The sequence below is a fragment of the Marmota flaviventris genome, chromosome 5 (assembly GCF_047511675.1).
Source record: "Marmota flaviventris isolate mMarFla1 chromosome 5, mMarFla1.hap1, whole genome shotgun sequence".
NCBI lineage: Eukaryota > Metazoa > Chordata > Mammalia > Rodentia > Sciuridae > Marmota > Marmota flaviventris.
Window position 1 is genome coordinate 143,201,447 of NC_092502.1, and position 19,093 is coordinate 143,220,539.

At 33.9% G+C, this 19,093-nt stretch overlaps 1 protein-coding gene across 3 annotated transcripts in view; it reads right to left on the bottom strand.

Annotated features, from left to right (window-relative positions):
* The window catches only part of Zfr (zinc finger RNA binding protein), a 76,410-nt gene that overhangs the window by 31,613 nt on the left and 25,704 nt on the right, over positions 1 to 19,093 (bottom strand). For all 3 annotated transcript variants that reach the window (XM_027936209.2, XM_027936208.2, XM_071612642.1), the window contains 6 exons: positions 12,478 to 12,725; positions 9,357 to 9,548; positions 8,033 to 8,324; positions 5,364 to 5,560; positions 3,354 to 3,473; positions 1,889 to 2,034 (listed from right to left, as the gene is read on the bottom strand). In XM_027936209.2, coding sequence (XP_027792010.1) covers positions 1,889 to 2,034; positions 3,354 to 3,473; positions 5,364 to 5,560; positions 8,033 to 8,324; positions 9,357 to 9,548; positions 12,478 to 12,725 — 1,195 coding nt within the window. The remainder of the gene's footprint in view (positions 1 to 1,888; positions 2,035 to 3,353; positions 3,474 to 5,363; positions 5,561 to 8,032; positions 8,325 to 9,356; positions 9,549 to 12,477; positions 12,726 to 19,093) is intronic.

The following is a 19,093-nucleotide window of genomic DNA, read 5'->3' on the forward strand; positions in this document are numbered from 1 at the left end:
TTCTTCCCTACTTACCTGATTTCCCATATTTGCTTTCATTGAGAAGTAAATCAATGTAAACACAGAACCAGAGAGAACAAAAAGCAGAAGAAAACTTCAGAGCTGAAGGTCAAAGTAGAAAGAACAGAAACTGTTCCTTCCAACCTCTCCCCACTGAAATTTTGCTTTCTATAACTTAAAATTTTACAACAGCCAAGACTTTATGATGACAAATGAGAAAGAATAGGCAAAGGACTGTAAACAAGGCAAAGATCGTAAACCCAAATATCTACACCTAAGGGGGCTCAACCAGTAATATATATAAAACACCCAATGTGCACACAGACATTAATAGCATTTTCTTGGTCTTTATAAAACTAAAACTCTCTCCTACATTTTTTTTTTTTACCTTAAAGAAAGCCTCTTAAAATACCTTTAATTTCTCTATTTGTGATACAGGCACAACATATACACTTCTCTAATATGAGCAAAATCAATGGTGTATAGTAATAAATGGCTATTCAAGGTCAATGAGACAGTCTCATTGTTGGGGACCTATAAAGAGCAATAGAGATTACAGTACAGTACAAAGCAAATATCCTGTCTAGAGACAACAGCTGTGACTTAGTTCATAATAACTGTCGCCATAAGGAATAATGAATGCATTTGCCAAGGTCATCAGGGTTTTTATGAAAACTTCATGGTTGTTGGTTCAGATGAAAATTTACTATGCATTCCAAATAAAACACCCATGAGCTGAAACTGGAATGTGGACATCTAGTGTACAGGTGACATCTTTCTAATCTATTCTACAATCTTCTTCACCATCCCTTTCCCTCTGGGTTCTACCTTTACTTTCAACTTCAAACTAGCATAGTAAGAGCTCTCAAAGAAAATCATGTGTCAAGCAAATTTTGGTAGCAAGTTTTATTAACAAATCTGTTTAAAACAAAACTTAAGAAAGAATTATGCTTCTTGACCACCACTGTAACAAACTACTCATTTCTTCATGTTGGGAATAAGCATAGCTTTTTAGGTAATCCAAGGACTGAGGGAACCAAATATCCTGTTATGTGATGTAGGCCTTGAGAAAAAAAAAAAAACAGCTTGAAGGTTCTGAAAAATATGTTCAGTCCAACTTGGAATAGTTTATTAGTGCTAAAGATGTTTAAGTAAAATAACAGCTGGGACATTTAACTGTTGTTTGCCAATTCACATTATAGTATGTAACACATTTACCGGCAATTAGGTACTTAATAAATTTTAGACATACAAGTAAAAAAAAATAATTATATAACCTAGTAGAGAGGGGAAAGTCCTAGTATAGGGAAGAATACATTACAAAGGCAGAAGCTCCAAAAAGGATATAGGACTTATTTTTATCTTACACATAAAAACTGGTTTACACGTAATGGTAAAAACTAAAGGTAACATACAATAAAAGCCAAGTAAGTATTGTATAGGAAGTGTGTACAAATAAGTAATAAAAAATAAGAAATTTTTAGCACAGTGGTAGAGTGCTTGCCTAGCATGTGTGAGGCCCTGGATTTAATCCTCAGTATCACATAAAACTAAATAAATAAAATAAAGGTATTGTATCCACCTACAACGAAAAACCCTTATATTCAGAATACTGTTATCATGTAACCAGTCATTCTATTTTGCCTGTTTTAAATTGAGGTACTTATTCATTTATAACATGAAATTCTTTACATGATACCACTTTCAAGAAAATTCCTAATCCCAATAATTTAATTTTAATATAATGTTTCCTAGACTTATGATCTTACTAAACACTAAAAGTACATTAAAGAAATATGAATTAGCTCTAAATGGAAGACATATACCCAGAAACTTTTTTTTATGAAGGCAGAATCACTATCATGCTATTAAAAGTTAAGGATATTACCTCATTTCCATTCTCCAGCGTTCTTCTTCTTCCCGTCTTCGCCAATATTCCTCCTTCTGCATCTGCTTCCTCATTTTCTCTTCTTGAATCTTTCTTGCTCGAATACTAGGTTTTACTTCTACTTGCAAATCTGGGTTTACTTTTTTCTGTTAAAAAAAAAAAAAAATTTAAAAGAAAAAAAAAAAAGCAGCCACCTTCAACAATCTACCTCCATCTTTAGCCATACAACTACACATATTGATCATAGAGGCTTTTACTTACAAAATTTTCCTAAAGAGAAAAATCAGCATAACTAAATTGAATCAGAGGAAATAATTCAGAATACATTAACTAAAATGCAAAATTACTAGGGCTGGGATTTGTGGCTCGGAGGTTGAGCGCTTGCCTTGTATATGTGAGGTACTGGGTTTGATCCTCAGCACCACATATACATAAATAATGGTATTGTGTCCATCTGCAACTAAAAAATTTTAAAAAATATATAAAATTACTAAGTAATTAGTATGTAATTTAGTGTTGACCAACAGAAAGTCCTTGTGGGACTGATTGATGAATGTTTAATTTTAGTTGTTTATAAATAGATGAAACATTCTAAGTATCTGCTTTGGCAATATTTCTTTTCATGAAAATATTGCCATTTAACAGACTGTTTTGCCAGCCCTGCATTTTAAAGAGAAAATATAAAACTAGTTCATTAATCCGACCTAGTTAAAACTTTAAATATTAAGATTTATCTTAATATTTATCTAATCTAATGTCACATTAGATTGGGTACAGAGAGGTGATGGGATGGGAGGGGAGGGGGGGATAGGAAGGGCAGCAGAATAAAATAGACACTAGTATAGCTGTATGTATATATGTGGCCTTATAACCAATGTGATGATTCTGCAACCTGTACACTTGGAAAAATGTGAATTCATACCCCATTTGAATCAAATGTATGATGTCAAGATCACTGTATTATCATGAGCAACTAATAAAAAATAAATAAATATTTTTTAGTTGTAAAAAAAAATTAGGAAGGTAAACTAATTAAAAAAAAAAAATAAATAAGATTTATCTTAATTCTTACAGTGTATCCAGTGAAGAATTCCTAGGGCAAGATGATGAAATTTTTCAAAAAAATCATCTTAAAATTGATTTTATTTGGAATTCTACCAAAATAAAGGAAGTAGATAAAGATTTGACACGTTTTTCAAACACTATATGGAACAACTATCTTTAAATGATTACTTGATCAAAGCAACATTTGTTCGTTTTTCCACAATTACCAAATTTGATGAGAAAATAGTTATATTGGTTTTACTAACTACTAAATAAAAAACAAACATCTGATTTAGTACCTACATGAATCTTTCAAGAGCTCATGCGAGTTCACTGACTGGGTGAGTTGTGGTTAGATGTTTTGTTTTACATAAAGAACATATGAGTTGTAAGAAAAACAGAATAGTTAAAATTTACTTACTTTATATTGAAGTCTGTGTCTCCGTCCTTTCAAGTGCATCTCCTTAGCATTGGGATCATTAAAGCTGCATTCACATAATTTACAATGAAACCGTATTACTTTTCCTTCATCATTTCGTACCTTGGTGTAGAAAAAAACAGGAAATAATTGTAAAATTTCATTCATAGACCCTTACAGATTCTTTGCTTCTGTATTTTTTAATGTGTGTAATTGTACATAATGGTGCAATTCATTTTGCAAATTTCATACACACACACACACACACACACAATATTCATGGATTATTTAATACAGATGTGAACATCTGGAATTTGAAGTGGGAGAAAAACATAAATGGCATGGATATACATTTTAAAAGGATAGAAACTGAGAATGAAAGTATTTTTAACTTTCAAAATATTACGTACATTTGCTTTTGTAATTCTCTTTCATTTGAATATTTTAATCTATAAACACTTAGATTGAAATTTAGCTAGATGCCTTAAATTTTCTCATCAGTAGTACAGAATACCTAAAGCTGGCCAAATATTGTTCTTGGAGATGAAGATTTTTAAAAGCATTACTGTAGCATACAACTTCCTGAAAAATTTTATACATGTAACTTTATGGAAAGTCCAGATTAATTTTTTTTCTAACTGTACAATCAGAAAGATAAGTAGACAAGAATGTTATTACGAATTTAATAATGGATATGTAGTTGAAATTACAAGCATTTAGACTGGCTCTGAATGCAAATTTCTGAAATTTTTGAGTAATTAATCCAAATCAATCAGAAATTAGGATGCTTGAGTTAAAAACATTTTTTTTTAAAAGAATAACAAATCTTACATTTTTTAAGTGATACTGCATACTGAACCCAGGGGTGCTTTACCGTTGTACTAAATCACCAGACCTTTTTTTAGTTTTGAGACAGGGCCTAAGTGGCTGAGGCTGGCCTTGAACTTGCCATCTTCCTGCCTCAGCCTCTAGTCACTGATATTACAAGCATGTGCCACTGTGCCCAGCTCAAATTTTACTTATAAGAGATAAAGCTAAGTTAGAATTGTTTATAAACTACTTATAAATTACAGAATGCATCTTGTAAATAAAGAACTCAAAATAATATGCAGTCTTCCAGGCATGTACTAGGTTCTTAGTTTCATCTAATGTTCATAATTTTATTGAGGAATATTCCTATTTTATAGACGTGGACACTGAAGCTCAGAAAAATGATACAATGCTTTGCAATAAAATGAAAGTAAATAGCAGTGTCACAACACTGGGTTTCTTTCCTGCTAATAGCAAACGCTAATCCTAAACTTAATTTATTCAAGTCTAACGTCCCCTTGCTCCTATATTTACTAATTTATTTAACCTTTAAATAGGAATAGTGTTCTAATCAACTTGAGAAACCAAATAAATGTCATGTGTTAAATTAGCAACCTTAATTTTAAACATAAATCAAAATAATTATTCAAAAGGAGATCTACTTGCTCTCTCCATCATTATTTTTGCTTCACAGAATTAAAAAAAAATATGCATTTTTTAATTTTTTAATATTTTTTTGTACCAGGGATTGAACTCAAGGGCACTGAACCACTGAGCCACATCCCCAACTCTTCTTGAATTTTTTTATTTTGAGATAGGGTCTCACTAAATTGCTGAGGCTGGCTTTGAACTCACAATCCTCCTGCCTCAGGATACAGAGCCGCTGGGATTACAGGCATGCACCACTGCACCCAGCAGAATTTTTTAAATTTTAATGTCTTATGATAGCTAAATAGAATATTACAAGAATATCTGCAAATAAATAAAAGTTACCTTACACTTCAGTGACACTGTTAACAAGAATAAAAAGTTAAACAGGCAAGCTTAAAGGACTTTTTTATAATACTCATTCCTTCATAAGTGACCTAAATCTAAAATATAACTAAGTATACTTTTATTTTACATGTAGAGCATGCTTGCAACAAAGTCACATACATCTTCCCTTTACCCAATTTCAGAGCTATAGTATTCTCAAAGCAATACCTCTTCCACATAATCATGGCCCACTGGTTGCACATCACTCTGCAATGCAGCAAGAGATGCTGGTGTGACTGGTTCTGACACTGTGTCTGTCTTTACTTCAGGAATCTGCACAGCAGAAGTGACAGGAGTACTTTTAACACATTCAGTTCCTTTTAAGTCTTCTGTTTTATTTCCTGTTGACTGTAGCTTGTTACCACCTAGAACAACAAAGAATTACAGTAATTTTATTTCTATATAAAAGGACAAACCCTGATACAATGAAAACTTCATAGAAAGTTATTTTCTACCAATAGTCAAACTTCTGTGCGTATACTAAAGATGGGAATTTTAAAGAACCACACAAGTGGCTTCTAAAATCCTATTAATAAAACATATTTCTGAACTCCCCCCTTCTTTAGCTCTAAAATCCAAAAGCTAATCAAAAAGTTTGTTATTCTAAACTGATAGTATGAATAATCTCAAAAACTGAAATAAAACCCCATAAATCATGGTTTTCATTTTAATTATCCACTAAAGAAATTGAAAAAAATTTTTTAGTTGTTGATGGATATTTATTTATATTTGTTGGTAAGACTTGAACCCAGTGCCTCATATGTGCTAGGCAACCCAGTGCAATAGGCAAATGCTCTACTGCTGAGCTACCACCCCAGCCCACTATCAACTAAACTTAACATTTTAAATAACTATCCAAGAGAACGCCTGAGTATCTGATTGCAAATTGTCTACAAAGACTTTCTTTCAAAAATATTTTAAACAATATACAAAATGAGGGCAATGTCCTAAGTTTTGATGATACCATAAGAGAATGTAGTTGTGGTGGTACACGCCTATTGATCCCAGATACTTGGATCCCAAGTTTAAGGCCAACCTCAGCAACTTAGCAAGACCCTAAGTAGAAATTAAAAAAACAAAACAAAAATGGGTGTGGGGGGCAGGTCGGAAGGTTGGTGATCAAGCTCAGTGTTAAGCACCTGTGTTCTGGGGGCAGAAGACACTGTAGATGCCTTTGAGGTGCCCAAAATTAAAAAGAAAAAAAAAAGAAAAAAAGCAAATAATTATAACACCATGTGAGAGTGCTACAATAAGTAGGAACCAAATATTGTAGGAAAGCTAAAGAAAGAAGTCATTACTCTTTAACCTGATCCAGTTAAGAAAGGCTACACAAAGGGTGTGAAACTTGAACTGGGCTTGGAAAGAGAAGTAATGATTATAATACTGGTCAGGAAGAAAGAAAAAAATGTTTAAACAGAACAGCATGTACTTAAAAAACACAGCAACATGGGAATTGAAGTGGAAAATTCAAGGAAAAGTCAATAATTCAGTATAAATTACTATCTAGGAAGAAGTGACAAGATATGAAACTAGGAAGGTAGTAGGAGGCAGATTATGAAGAATCTTTTTTTTTTTTTAAAGAGAGAAATTTTTAATATTTATTTTTTAGTTTTCGGCGGACACAACATCTTTATTTGTATGTGGTGCTGAGGATGGAATCCGGGCCACACGCATGCCAGACGAGCGCGCTACCGCTTGAGCCACATCCCCAGCCCCATGAAGAATCTTATATGACAGAATTAAGGAATACAGATATGCTTGGGGAAAGCCAAAGTGAATTTTTAAGCAGAAGACTAATACAATTTGGTATGTATTTTATGATGACTGATCAGACTATCAAACAACATATTGAAGATACTGGATAGAGTAAGAAACAAAAAGTTCTAAGAAAGAGACTTCAGACCTAAAAATTAAGGCAAGGGTAATTAAAAAGACAGGAAAAAGCAGGAGGAAGAAATGAATAAAAAGTATTAGTAAACTTTATTTGAAAAATCAGTAATTTTGTGAGATTATATTGTGGTATTCTTGTGACAGATTTATGGGTTAGAACAGAACACATTGCAAAACATCTGTGAAACCATACAGAGAATGAACAGAGAATAAGTATGTAAAACACAGCTCTAAAACTCCGGGGTTTTTAATTTGCCAAAAAATATTTCAAGTCACCGAACAGTATCAGAATGGATGAGACCACCCAGGAATAATGGAGCATAGTGAGATAAGAGCTAGAATCAGCATCTTAGGAACTATTTAATGAGCATCCAGGAAGTGGACCAATAACGATACTTGAGAAAAGGATGTGTGGACCTATAAAAAGAGATAAAGATGTATCTTAAGTTTTATAGTACAGCAGTCAATGGAAAGAGAATATCGGGGGGGAGGGGTGGTCAATAGGATGAAACCAAAAACTGGCCACTGCGCTCAGCAATTAAGTCTTTGGTGAATCCTGAAATCAGTTTCAGGGAATACTATAGTAGACTGAATTGAAAAGGAACTACAGAAGTAGATAAAGTAAGGACTCAGGAGGGATATAGCTCAGTGGTAGTGTTTGTCTGGCATACACAAAGCCCTGGGTTTGATCCCTAACACTGTGCCAAAAACCCCAAACCAAACTAAAAAAAAGGTCTCTGAGTATATCCACAACTACATAAGATATGGTCATATTTCTATGGCTGAAGGGAAGAAAACAGTATAGGATAGATACAGAGAAAAGGGCAGATATCTGAAGAAGATAAAGGATGAGTTGAATAGCATAAGCAGAAGGGTTAATCCTTCAGTGGAAAAGAAATACCATTTTGACAGAGTTAAGAGGAACACAGAGAAACTTCAGTACTTGCCAACAAAGTTTATTTTGGGTGTAGATGTTTTCTTGGCAGCCATATTGGTAGGCACTGCTGATACTTTAGTGTTGGATGTACTATTAAGAGATGAATTTCCTGTAGTCACAAGACCTTTCACTGAAGAAGTTGCAATTGATGAAGTATTCACAGTGCAATTGCTTGCTGCAATGCTTGAAGGAGAGGCAGTTGGTTTTGAAGCAGAGACAGCCGTTGAAGAAGTAGCTTGGCTAACAACGTTTGGTTCTGTTGAAGGAATAGGTTTACCGAGTTTTGTGTGTAATTTAACCACCTACAAAACAAAAGTGCATTTATTTGTCAGGAAACACAAAATGCAAACTTTTAAGCTTATCTAAATGACATTATAAAAAAAATGAACATATTTTTCTTTGCTATATTTTTTCCATTTTATTGGCGCTTTATAGTTGTACATATTGATGGAATTCGTTGTTACACATTCACAAATGCATATAACATAATATGATAATCTGGCCCAGCACTTTACGCCCCCACTGGTTCTTTTCCTCTACTGATCTCCCTCTGATTTTTAGGCGATCCAAACCCCACCTTTGTTTTCCTTTTTCCTCTCTAGCTTCCACATATGAAAGAAAAAGAACCCTCCAAGTTTGACTTATTTCACTTAACAAATGGATGGTCTCTGGTTCCATCCTTTTTCCTGTAAATCTCATAATTTCATTTTTCTTTATGGCTATATAAAACTCCATTGTGTATATGCACATTTTCTTTCTTTATTTATTCATCCACTGATGGATACCTAGGCTGGTTCCATAATTTGGCTATTGTGAACTGTGCTGCTATAAACAGGTATGCAAGTATCACTGTAACAGGTATCACTGTAATACTTTAATTTTTCAGGATAAATAACAAGTAGTAGTACAGCTGGGTCATGTGGTGGCTCCATGCATAGTTTTTGAAGAGCCATATTTTTTAAGTGAAATGCTTTTATATACAAAACTCATTATTTTCAAGGTACTTTGTGAAGCAGGTATGTATACATATTCCATCTATTACCAGGTGAGGAAATAGGGAAAGATGAAACAACTTGGTCACATGCAAGCCAATCTATAATTAAAAAAGACCAAGTAGAAAGTGATTATATCATTTCAAACACTTATTTCAAGTGGTTTAATTCAATTTAAAGAAAGGAATCTAGTCTTTCCCTTTAAAGAATTATATATGTTAGCACATAAGCAAGGCTTAGAACACAATGTTTTCAAAATTTGAAGTCATCTTTACTAAAATCCCCATTGAAAAGGTAAAAGAAAACAAAGACATAAGGCTGTGTGCCAAAAAATCCACCTACTTTCTGATGCTTAGCACCACGAATGTGGGCAGCATATGCATCTGCTCCTGTACAAGACACATCGCAGAGCTCACAACGTAGCTGATTCTGAGTCCCACGAGTAGAGTTGTTGCTGCTGCTGGTATTTTGTGAGGCTTTCAATGCAGCTTCTTTTTTTTTATGTTTCTGTCCTTCTAAGTGTTCTTTATAAGTCTGTTTTAAACAAAAAGGGCAAATTTTGCTTCACTGATATTCTTTCTACAGAATTTCATATTACTTAATTCTCAAATTTCTACTACTTACTTAAAAAATGAAAATTTAAAAAGCAGCTGAATAAGAATGTGAGCACGAGCATGAAGAATTCACTATATATGTGATACATCTGTGAGTCTCTGCACGCTCTTTATTGAGATTACTTTTTTGTGCGTGGTGGTGAAGGGGCTGAATTAGAAACTTGTGTGTGCTAAGCAGGCCCTTCATCAATGAGGTACACCTCCCTCCAAGAATACATTTATCCAACACTTTGAGCTGCAAAACACTTTCATACATAGTCATAAAATAAGCAACTTCTTCCAGTTTCAAGAATTCATATCTTTTATTGCTTATGTATAATGTTGAACAGAGAATGCTCAGGGAGAATGGTCATTCAACAAAGGAATTAATTACAGAATTAAGATGAGGGAAGAAAAATGTACCTTATACCAGTACCAAAAGCTACTGCATGGGGCTGGGGTTGTGGCTCAGTGGAAGACCGTTTGCCTGGCATGTGTGAGGCACTGGGTTTGATCCTCAGCACCACATAAAAATAAAATAAAGGCATTGTGCTCACCTACAACTAAAAAAAATTTATTAAAATTAAAAAAAAAAAAAAAAAGCTACTGCATGGTAATAAGAGTCTTGACAAATAGGCATGTTTATTTATAAAACTGACTTTTCTAACTCAGAATGTATTCTGAAACATTACCTGTATTATAATCCATGTCACCTGCACAAAAGCTTATTTAAAATAGGTACCTAAGAGTCAAAAATGTATATATTTGTAAGGAAAACCATTATTATGGTAAAATTACCAATAAACCATGCAGATATTTTGCACATGATTAAGGAAGGCAGGTAATTAAAATAAGAGAACAATAAGAATTGCTAGGCAATTTTGTTTTCTGTGTGGCCAAATGGTTCTTCTTTCATGTTTTATTATTAAAATTATTTTTAAGACTCACAAATGATAAGCATCAAATTTTATGTTCATCATGGGATTTCAGAGCTGGGTGAAATTTTAAGGACCAGTTGTTTGATTCTCCTGTCATTATCTCAGTGGCCTCAGGTAGTTCCACGTAATAGTTTATTAATTACTCAAGACAAATCCTTGTTATGGAAAGAAAAGCTCAAAGAAGTCTGTCTCTAACATGGTTAGCTGTAGAACCAAGATTAAACCTTGGCCCTGAATTCACCTTAACTCTCCCTTTCTTGGCCCATACCTAGAGTCTAATTCAAATCTCAGTGATATTTTTCTTTAAGATTCATTAACACTTTAAGGCTCAGTCTCTGACTTGCAGAAATACCCTTGGCCCATTCTTGTGTAGCCATCTAACTCTCCTCTCTCCCCCTGTAATCAACGGTCAACTTCATGCCTTCATTCCAAATAGTGCTGTTAAACTATCACCATAGTACCATGTTTCATGTTTTTCATATGGGCACCCACATAGTCAATAAATCTCCTATTTCTGTGCTTGCTTCTTGTATCATAAAAATCACTTTGCCCCCACCAACCATGTGGCCATAATGCCACCCTTTCCTATCATACCCAAAACAGGGGAGGAAAAAATAAAACAAAAAACCCACATGGTTTTATAAATCTAGCCACATATATTAAAATTGGTTTGAGTAACTCAGAGATCATCAGTACTAGTAATTGAAACCACTCCTCAAATTTGTAATTAAACATAGAAGTAATCTAGTAAATAAAAAAGAAATGTACACTGGATGGGCAGAGGGATAGCTGGCTATAACTTAAGAAACTACCAGAAAGTCAAATTGATTTTTTCTTTTAAATTAATCTTTTTTTTTTTTTTAATCTACCAAGCTACAAGACTGGGAGAGGCGTTGAATTTAAAACCGGAGCCAAACAAAACCAGAAAATAAAGGTCTTACATACTTCATTAATTGTTCTTTTTGAAAAAGACATGTGCTTATGTGCTTATATCTTCCTTATTCCCAACATTCCTACAGTCCTTATATGAAAATTTATAGAAATAATATTCTACAAAGCATGTATAAGTCAGTCTCAGAAAAGTTATAAATTTGAAAACTTTGAAATTGAATTTAGCTTTTAATTAATAAGCAAAGCAGCCATCCTGAAAAAAGTTCAATTTCCCTATTTTTCATTTATACTCATAATCATTTTTATAGCTCCCCCCCCAACAATATTTTCAAATTGCAATACAAACAGCTTCTAAAAAATGATTGTCAGACATGGTTGTACATGCCTGTAACCCCAGTAACTTGGGACATTGAAGCAGGAGGATCAAAAGTTCAAAGCCAGCCTTAGAAACTTAGTGAGGCCCTAAGAACCTCAGCAAGACCCTGTTTCAAAATAAAGAGGACTGAGGATGTGGATCAGTGGTTAAGTGTTCCTGGGTTCAATCCCCAAGACCACCCCCCACCCCTACTCCCAACCCCCCATCAAAAAAAGACTATTTGAGAAATACAGTCTTCTTTTACTGCCAGTGAGAGACTGGTTACAAAATTCCAAGGCTGTGCATCCGTAGGTAGAATGGCACAGTCCTATTTATTTCCTCCTGTATACATCAAATCATCTCTAGACTACATTTATAATACCTAATACAACATAAATAGCTGTTGTACTGTATTGTTTAGGGAAAAATAACAAGGGAAAAAATTCTGTACATGTTCAGTATAGATGTGTTTTGCCGCATATATTTCTGTTACATGGTTAGCTGAGACCATGGATGTGCTAACCCGCAGATGTGAAGGACCAACTATATGTATGTATTAGCTAAAAGCTAACAGGAAAAAAAATATGTAAACCTTTTTTTGTGTAGGCACAAGAGTCAGAAAATCAGCATACTTAACTACCAAAAATAACTACTGAGATTCATGATAAAACATACAACACAAGTACCTGTGGTCCAGCACAGCTGATCTTACAAACATCACAATAGTGAATCTGGGGTGGTTTGGGAGGCTGTTTTGGTTTCAGTTGTTTATTTTGGAATGGTGCTTTTTTAGTAAAGGTGGTCCCTGTCCAGGCAGCTGTTGCAGCTGCAGCAGCTGCTGCTGCTGCTGCTTGCTTCTGTTGCTGCTGCTGCTGTTGGTAGTAGGAAGATGCAGCTGAATACACTGCTGCTTCATAACCTGAATAAGACGTACCTTACAAATAAAATCAAACAAAAATTATGTTACATAATTATAAAACAAGTTAAATATTATTTATAAATTTAAAGTCAATAAATCCCGCCAATACAGGTAGATTTACATGTGAATATTTACAATAATGTATACCCAGAAACTTTTTATCTTCCATCTACATGTCACTCAAGCAGTGACTCAACACATGCCAGGTGTTACAGAGGTATAAAGTATAAGATTTGGTCTGTCTTGAAGAAGCTTATAATTCAAATAATTCAAATGGAGGGATGTAATAGTGTTTGACAAACTTATACAGTCATAGAACCTATTAATATTTCCCAAACAAAAATCCTCTGAACAAAATTTGGGAAGCATTGGATCTGAGGTGGAATCTTAAGTACGATACTAGACAGGAAAAAATCACCCGCCCCCCAAAAATCATGAAAATAAGAATTGATTTGCTTAGAGTGTAAGAGGATAAAAGAGATTAAAAGAAGAGAAAAATACACAAAGATGATATCAAGATCATAACCTCCAAGAATGACTGATGGGTTGCACAAGTGATAAAACCAAAGATAGGAGCTATTATGCACATTATGCAAGTTACTGACATACTACATAAACATTTATGTTATACGGTTTACAGATTTTGGAATTTATAAAGCTGTAAAATTTGACAAAATTGCTGGATTTATATATAAGACTATCTGAACACTGGAAAATGTAACCATCATAAACCCAAATCTCCAGAAATTTGGTATACTCCCTCTTCAATGTATTTCAGTTAGGCCTTTATTCCCTTAAGTGAGACTAGTCAGGCAAAGAGTGAGTGAGGCTCAGGAGAGAGATTCCTAGTGGTCAAGATGGCAAAGAACACTACTCAAGAGAACTCAACTCTTTGGTCCCTTGAATGCAGGCTCCTCTACTAAAAGGTCTTAAAAAACCCACTGATTCCAATATATATATATATATATATATATATATATATATATATATATATATATATACACACACACACACACACACACACACACACACACACACTGGGAAGAATGCATAGCTAGAAGAATAAGAGAAAAAATGTATAGGAAATCAGAATCATAAGTAACTGGAAATGGACATATCCAGGAAAGAAAGAAGTCAAGCAATTTTTGAGAAAAGCATTCCCAAATGTCTGTTAGTTTGTTAAAGTATACAAATGCTTATGAAGTTTTAAGATAGAATGTTGAAATAAACAAGTGATACCTAACATCAAGTAGGAAAAAGTAAGCAGACATATCAGTGAAAAGCACAAAATCAGATAGAACAGAAAATAATTAATATGACTAGTTAAGAGAAAAATTCTATAGTTCCAACAATTTTTTTTTTTGTGTGGTAGAGGGGTGGTGAAACTGGGGATTGAACCCAGGGCCTCACCCACATCAGGTAATCAATAGACTCTTTTTGTTGTTGTTGTTGTTGACAGACCTTTATTTTATTTATATGTGGTGCTGTGAATTGAACCCACTGCCTCACACATGCCAGGCAAGTGTGTTACCACTGAGCCACAGCCCAGATTCTTTACAGGCCATCCTATCACTGTCTTCTGTTACTTACGAATGTGATTAAAAAGATCATAATTAGGGCTGGGACTGTGGCTCAGTGGCAGAGCACTTGCCCAGTGAGGCAATGGGTTCAATTCTCAGCACCACATATAAATAAATGAATAAAATAAAGGTTCATGAACATCTAGAAAATATTTTTTTAAAGGATCATAATTTAACTTACAGCTAAAGGCTTTCAAATTTATAAGCAAAAACAGATACAGTTTAAATTTCTCTATAAAGAAACACAATAAATTTGTTAAATTAAAAACAACAAAGCTAGATGGAAAGAGTAGCATGCACCTGTAGTCCCAGCTATTTATGAGTCTGAGGTACTAGGATCAATCAAGCCCCGGAATTCTAGGCTAGACTAGGCAACACGGTGAGATCCTGTCTCAAAAAATCATAAATTAAGAGCCAGGAGTTATGGTGTATGCCTATAATGCCAGCAGCTTGGGAGGCTGAGGCAAGAGGACCACAAGTTCAAAGGCAGCCTCAGCAAAAGCAAGGCGCTAAGCAACTCAGTGAGACCTTTTCTCTAAATAAAATACAAAATAGGGCTGGGGATGTGGCTTGGTGGTTGAATGCCCGAGTTCAATCCCCGGTACCAAAAAAATAAATTAAAAATTAAATCATAAATTAAGAACAAAACTATTTCTAGACTATCACTTATTACTATCATGATTAGGATCATGAAATTCCCCCCCTTTTTTTCTGGGGGGGGGGGGAGATCCTGGGGTCAAACCCAAGGCCTTGCACACACTCTATCACTGTTGTATACCCCTAGCCTCTATGAAGTCTTCATAATAGACATCTTCCAAATGATTTCAGTCCTGTATAGAAAATGTAAAAATGCCATTTAAATATAACTTCATGAATTGTTATGAAGAAAACAAAGAGAAAAACGGCAACAGAGGCCAACAGTACTGAATGACCAGGTCTTCTAATTCTTTTAATTTGAGAGTTCACAATATGAGGAGCAATGTGTCAGACACAGCGCAGATAAGTACCACTGTCTGTACTTAACAGATGAGAAAACTTAAGACTGAGAGAGTATGAGTTCCTTTAACAGTGACTTATTTAACCATAAAATCACCAGGTTAAGCCTAACATTGAGTCATCTCCACTTGCACACAGGTAGTTCAAAACTAATAAGAGGAAAGTCTAATTATAATTTATTACTCAGTTTACAAAAACAGAATAAACACTGAAAGGTGAGTAAAATTTTCTGGAATTCTGCTAAAGAACAACTTAAATTCTCCTGTTAACTACTAGCAAACAAATGTATATTTCTAATAAAAATACTGTGGGAAAACATAAGCCTATCAATAAATTGAGTAAAAGCTTGACTTTTTTATTTTTTTGGTACTGAACACTGAACCTGGGGCACTTTATACCACTGAGCTACATCACCAGCCCTTTTTATTTCTTGCCTCATACTCCCAAGGAAGGATTACAGATAAGCTCCACTGCACGCAGCTAAAAGCTCCATTTTAAAAACTAAAATAGTTTCACTTTAAGCAACATTATTAGAACTGAAATATTCCTAAGTGTACAATATCAGAAACAAAAACATATAATTTCAATCAACCCTTCATGTTTCAAGTAACTACTTGGTAGCAATATTCTACAACTCCTTATTTTTTTTTCAGTTTTTGACAGACCTTTATGTGGTGCTGAGAATAAAACCCAGTGGTTCACACATGCCAGGCAATTGTGCTACAGCTGAGCCATAGCCCCATTCCCTAGAACTCCTTTTTATTTATTTATTTTAGTTGTTAATGGACCTTTATTTTACTTAGTTATATGTGGTGCTGAGAATAGAACCCAGTGCCTTACACATGCTAGGCAAGCACTCTACCACTGAACTACACCCCCAATCCTCCTAGAACTCCTTATTTTGAGATAAAAATAACCTAAGTTTTAATTGTCAAAGCCCACAAGTAAAAGAATTCAGAAGCCCTAAGAATGCTCTCTGGTAGGTAATTTCATAGTGTATACCACATATTCTAAAAAAGTAGATCCTCTTTGACAAAATGGTTCCATGTAGAAATTTATCTTAAGATAAGGACTAATCTATCTAGTTATGTCAGTAAACATTTAATACATTAATATCAGACTTGTTGAGAAAGAAATCAAGAATGCAAGCCTACCTGCAATAAGCACAAAAACCAAAAATCCAGAAATACATTTAACTAAGAAAGTAAATGATCTCTACAACAAAAATTACAAACTGATGAAAGAAACCGAAGAGGGAACACATGCAAGCAAATAAGGACTCCATGTTCATGAACTGGAAGAACTAATATTGTTAGAATGTCCATACTACCCAAAGTGATCTATAAATTCAACATGATTCCCATCAAACACTATTAACTTTCTTCATGGAAATTCAAAACATTCCTAAAACGTACTTGGAACCAAAAAGGTCCTTACTAGCTAAAGCTCTCCTGAGCAACCAAACAAAAACAACACAATACAAAAGACCAAAAACAAACTGTTAACTAAAAACAACAACAACAAAAACCCAACCCAAACAGGAGAAAGTATGTGCAAATTATTCATTCAGTAAGGGATTAATTTTAAAAACATAAGAAACAATTCAACAGGAAAAAAAAAAAAAAAACCCACAAATAAACTGATTTTAAAATGGAGTTGGGAGTGTAACAGTGGTAGTATATATGCTTGCTGGCCAGTCACAGTTCAGTTGCCAGCACCTGAGGCTGGAGGGATGACTTTAACAGATATTTCCCAAAAGAAGATACCCAAATAGCCAACAAGTACGACGAAATGCTCAATATTATTAATTATCAGGGAAACCTCAGTCAAAACTAGAATGAGATAGTATCTCATCCAGTTAGAATAGCTACTAACAAATGTTGGCTGGGATGTGAACAGAGAAGAACTAGAATAGCCATTATGGAAAATGGGAGATTCTTCAAAACACTAGAAATAAAACCACCATATCATCTAGCAATATTTCACTATATATTCAAAGGGATGAACATTTCTATGATGAAGCGGCATTTTACTTGCTTGTTATTGCAATGCTATTCATAACAATAAAGATAAGAAATTAACATGGGTGTCCATCAACAGAAAAAACAGACAAAAATGTGGTATATATAAACAAAATATTATTAAGCCATAAAAAAGGATGAAAATTTGTCATTTGCAGCAATATGGATACAACAGGAGGACATTATGTTTAGTGAAGTAAGTCAGGCACAGAAGGACACATGCTATATGTTCTCATTCATATGTGGAAGCTAAAATTTGATCTCAAAGAAACACAAAATAGAATAGTGGTTACCACTATTACCAGGGAAGGGTATGATGAAGGGTGGATAGTGAGAGGACAGTTAATGGGTATGGCAGGGTACAGTCCAACAGGAGAAATACTTTCTAGTATTTTATACTGCACAGTGGGAAAAACTATGGTTGACAACCGTTAACATTTCAAAATAGCTAGTAGGGATTTATAATGTTCCCAATATAGAGAAGTGATGTTTGAGATTGCTATGGATATATCCATTACCCTAATCTGATCATTATGCAATATAAATAAATGCATATTAAAATGTCACACTGTGCTTAATAGTCTTTTATATATTTTAATATAATTATTATGTCAATTAAAATTAAATGCCCCCAAATACATATTTCAAAATATAGTACATCCATACAATAAAATACCATGCAGCCTAATACCTAATACCACAGGCATTTATAAGAAACCATTTCAGGAAATGGGAAGCTCAAAATGTATCTGTAATAACTTACAGTGCCAAAAAAAAAAAAAAAAAAAAAAAAGAGAAGAGCTCAAAGACTAATGTAGTCATGTCAAAAAGACTCAGGAGCTGATTTGAGTCAAATACTGTTAGCCAAATTTGGGACATTTGAGCCTTGAAGATAGCAACAAGAGTAATGGATCATAATACACTGAATAACAAAGAAAAAGTCCACAGAAACCAAAAAAAGTAGAAGGAGGGGGCTCTTTTATAGAGAAGAATGCCCAATAACATTAAAAAAAAAAAAAAATTGCAATTAACTGAGAGAACTATAGAAACTGAGATTTTTCCCCAAAGGATCCAACATCATACGGTAGCTGGGCAACAGGCCCAGATGAACAACCTGTCTCTAAATGAAAAATAAAAAGAGTTGGGAATGTGGCTCAGTGGGTTCAATCCCTGCTATTTAAAAAAAAAAAAAAAAAAAGTAGGGGGCAGGTGGGTGTGCTGTTCTAGATTAAAGGAAACCAACACGGTATGACAATCAAATACAATCTATGATCGTAGACTGGACCCTGCATTTAAAAAAGCACAAACAAATATATCAAATGTATATAAAGCTCAGTCGTAAAAAAAAAAAAAAAATTTTGTGGACAACAGGGGAAATTTTATATATTTGCTAGTATCCATGTTTAATTTCTTTAAATAATACTGGTATTACAGGTATGTGAAAAAAATGACCTTATTCTTAGAAGGAAATACTTTCCAAAGATGTAAGGGCAAAATACCACATTGTCTGCAACTTAAAAATATATTACTAAACCATATGAAAATAGATTTTAAGGAAAAGGAAAGATAAAGTAGATGTGAAAAACCATTAATAATTGCTGAATCTAGGTTAATAGTATGCAGGTATTCCTTATACTATTTTTCCAACTTTTCTACACAATTCAAAATTTCCAAAATAAAAAGTTGGATAAAAGCATCAATCAAAGAAATGCTACATCTCTATACTTAGTAAAGTAAAAGGACATTCACTGTGAGAATAAAGGAGTTCACAAAATAGCATGTTTAA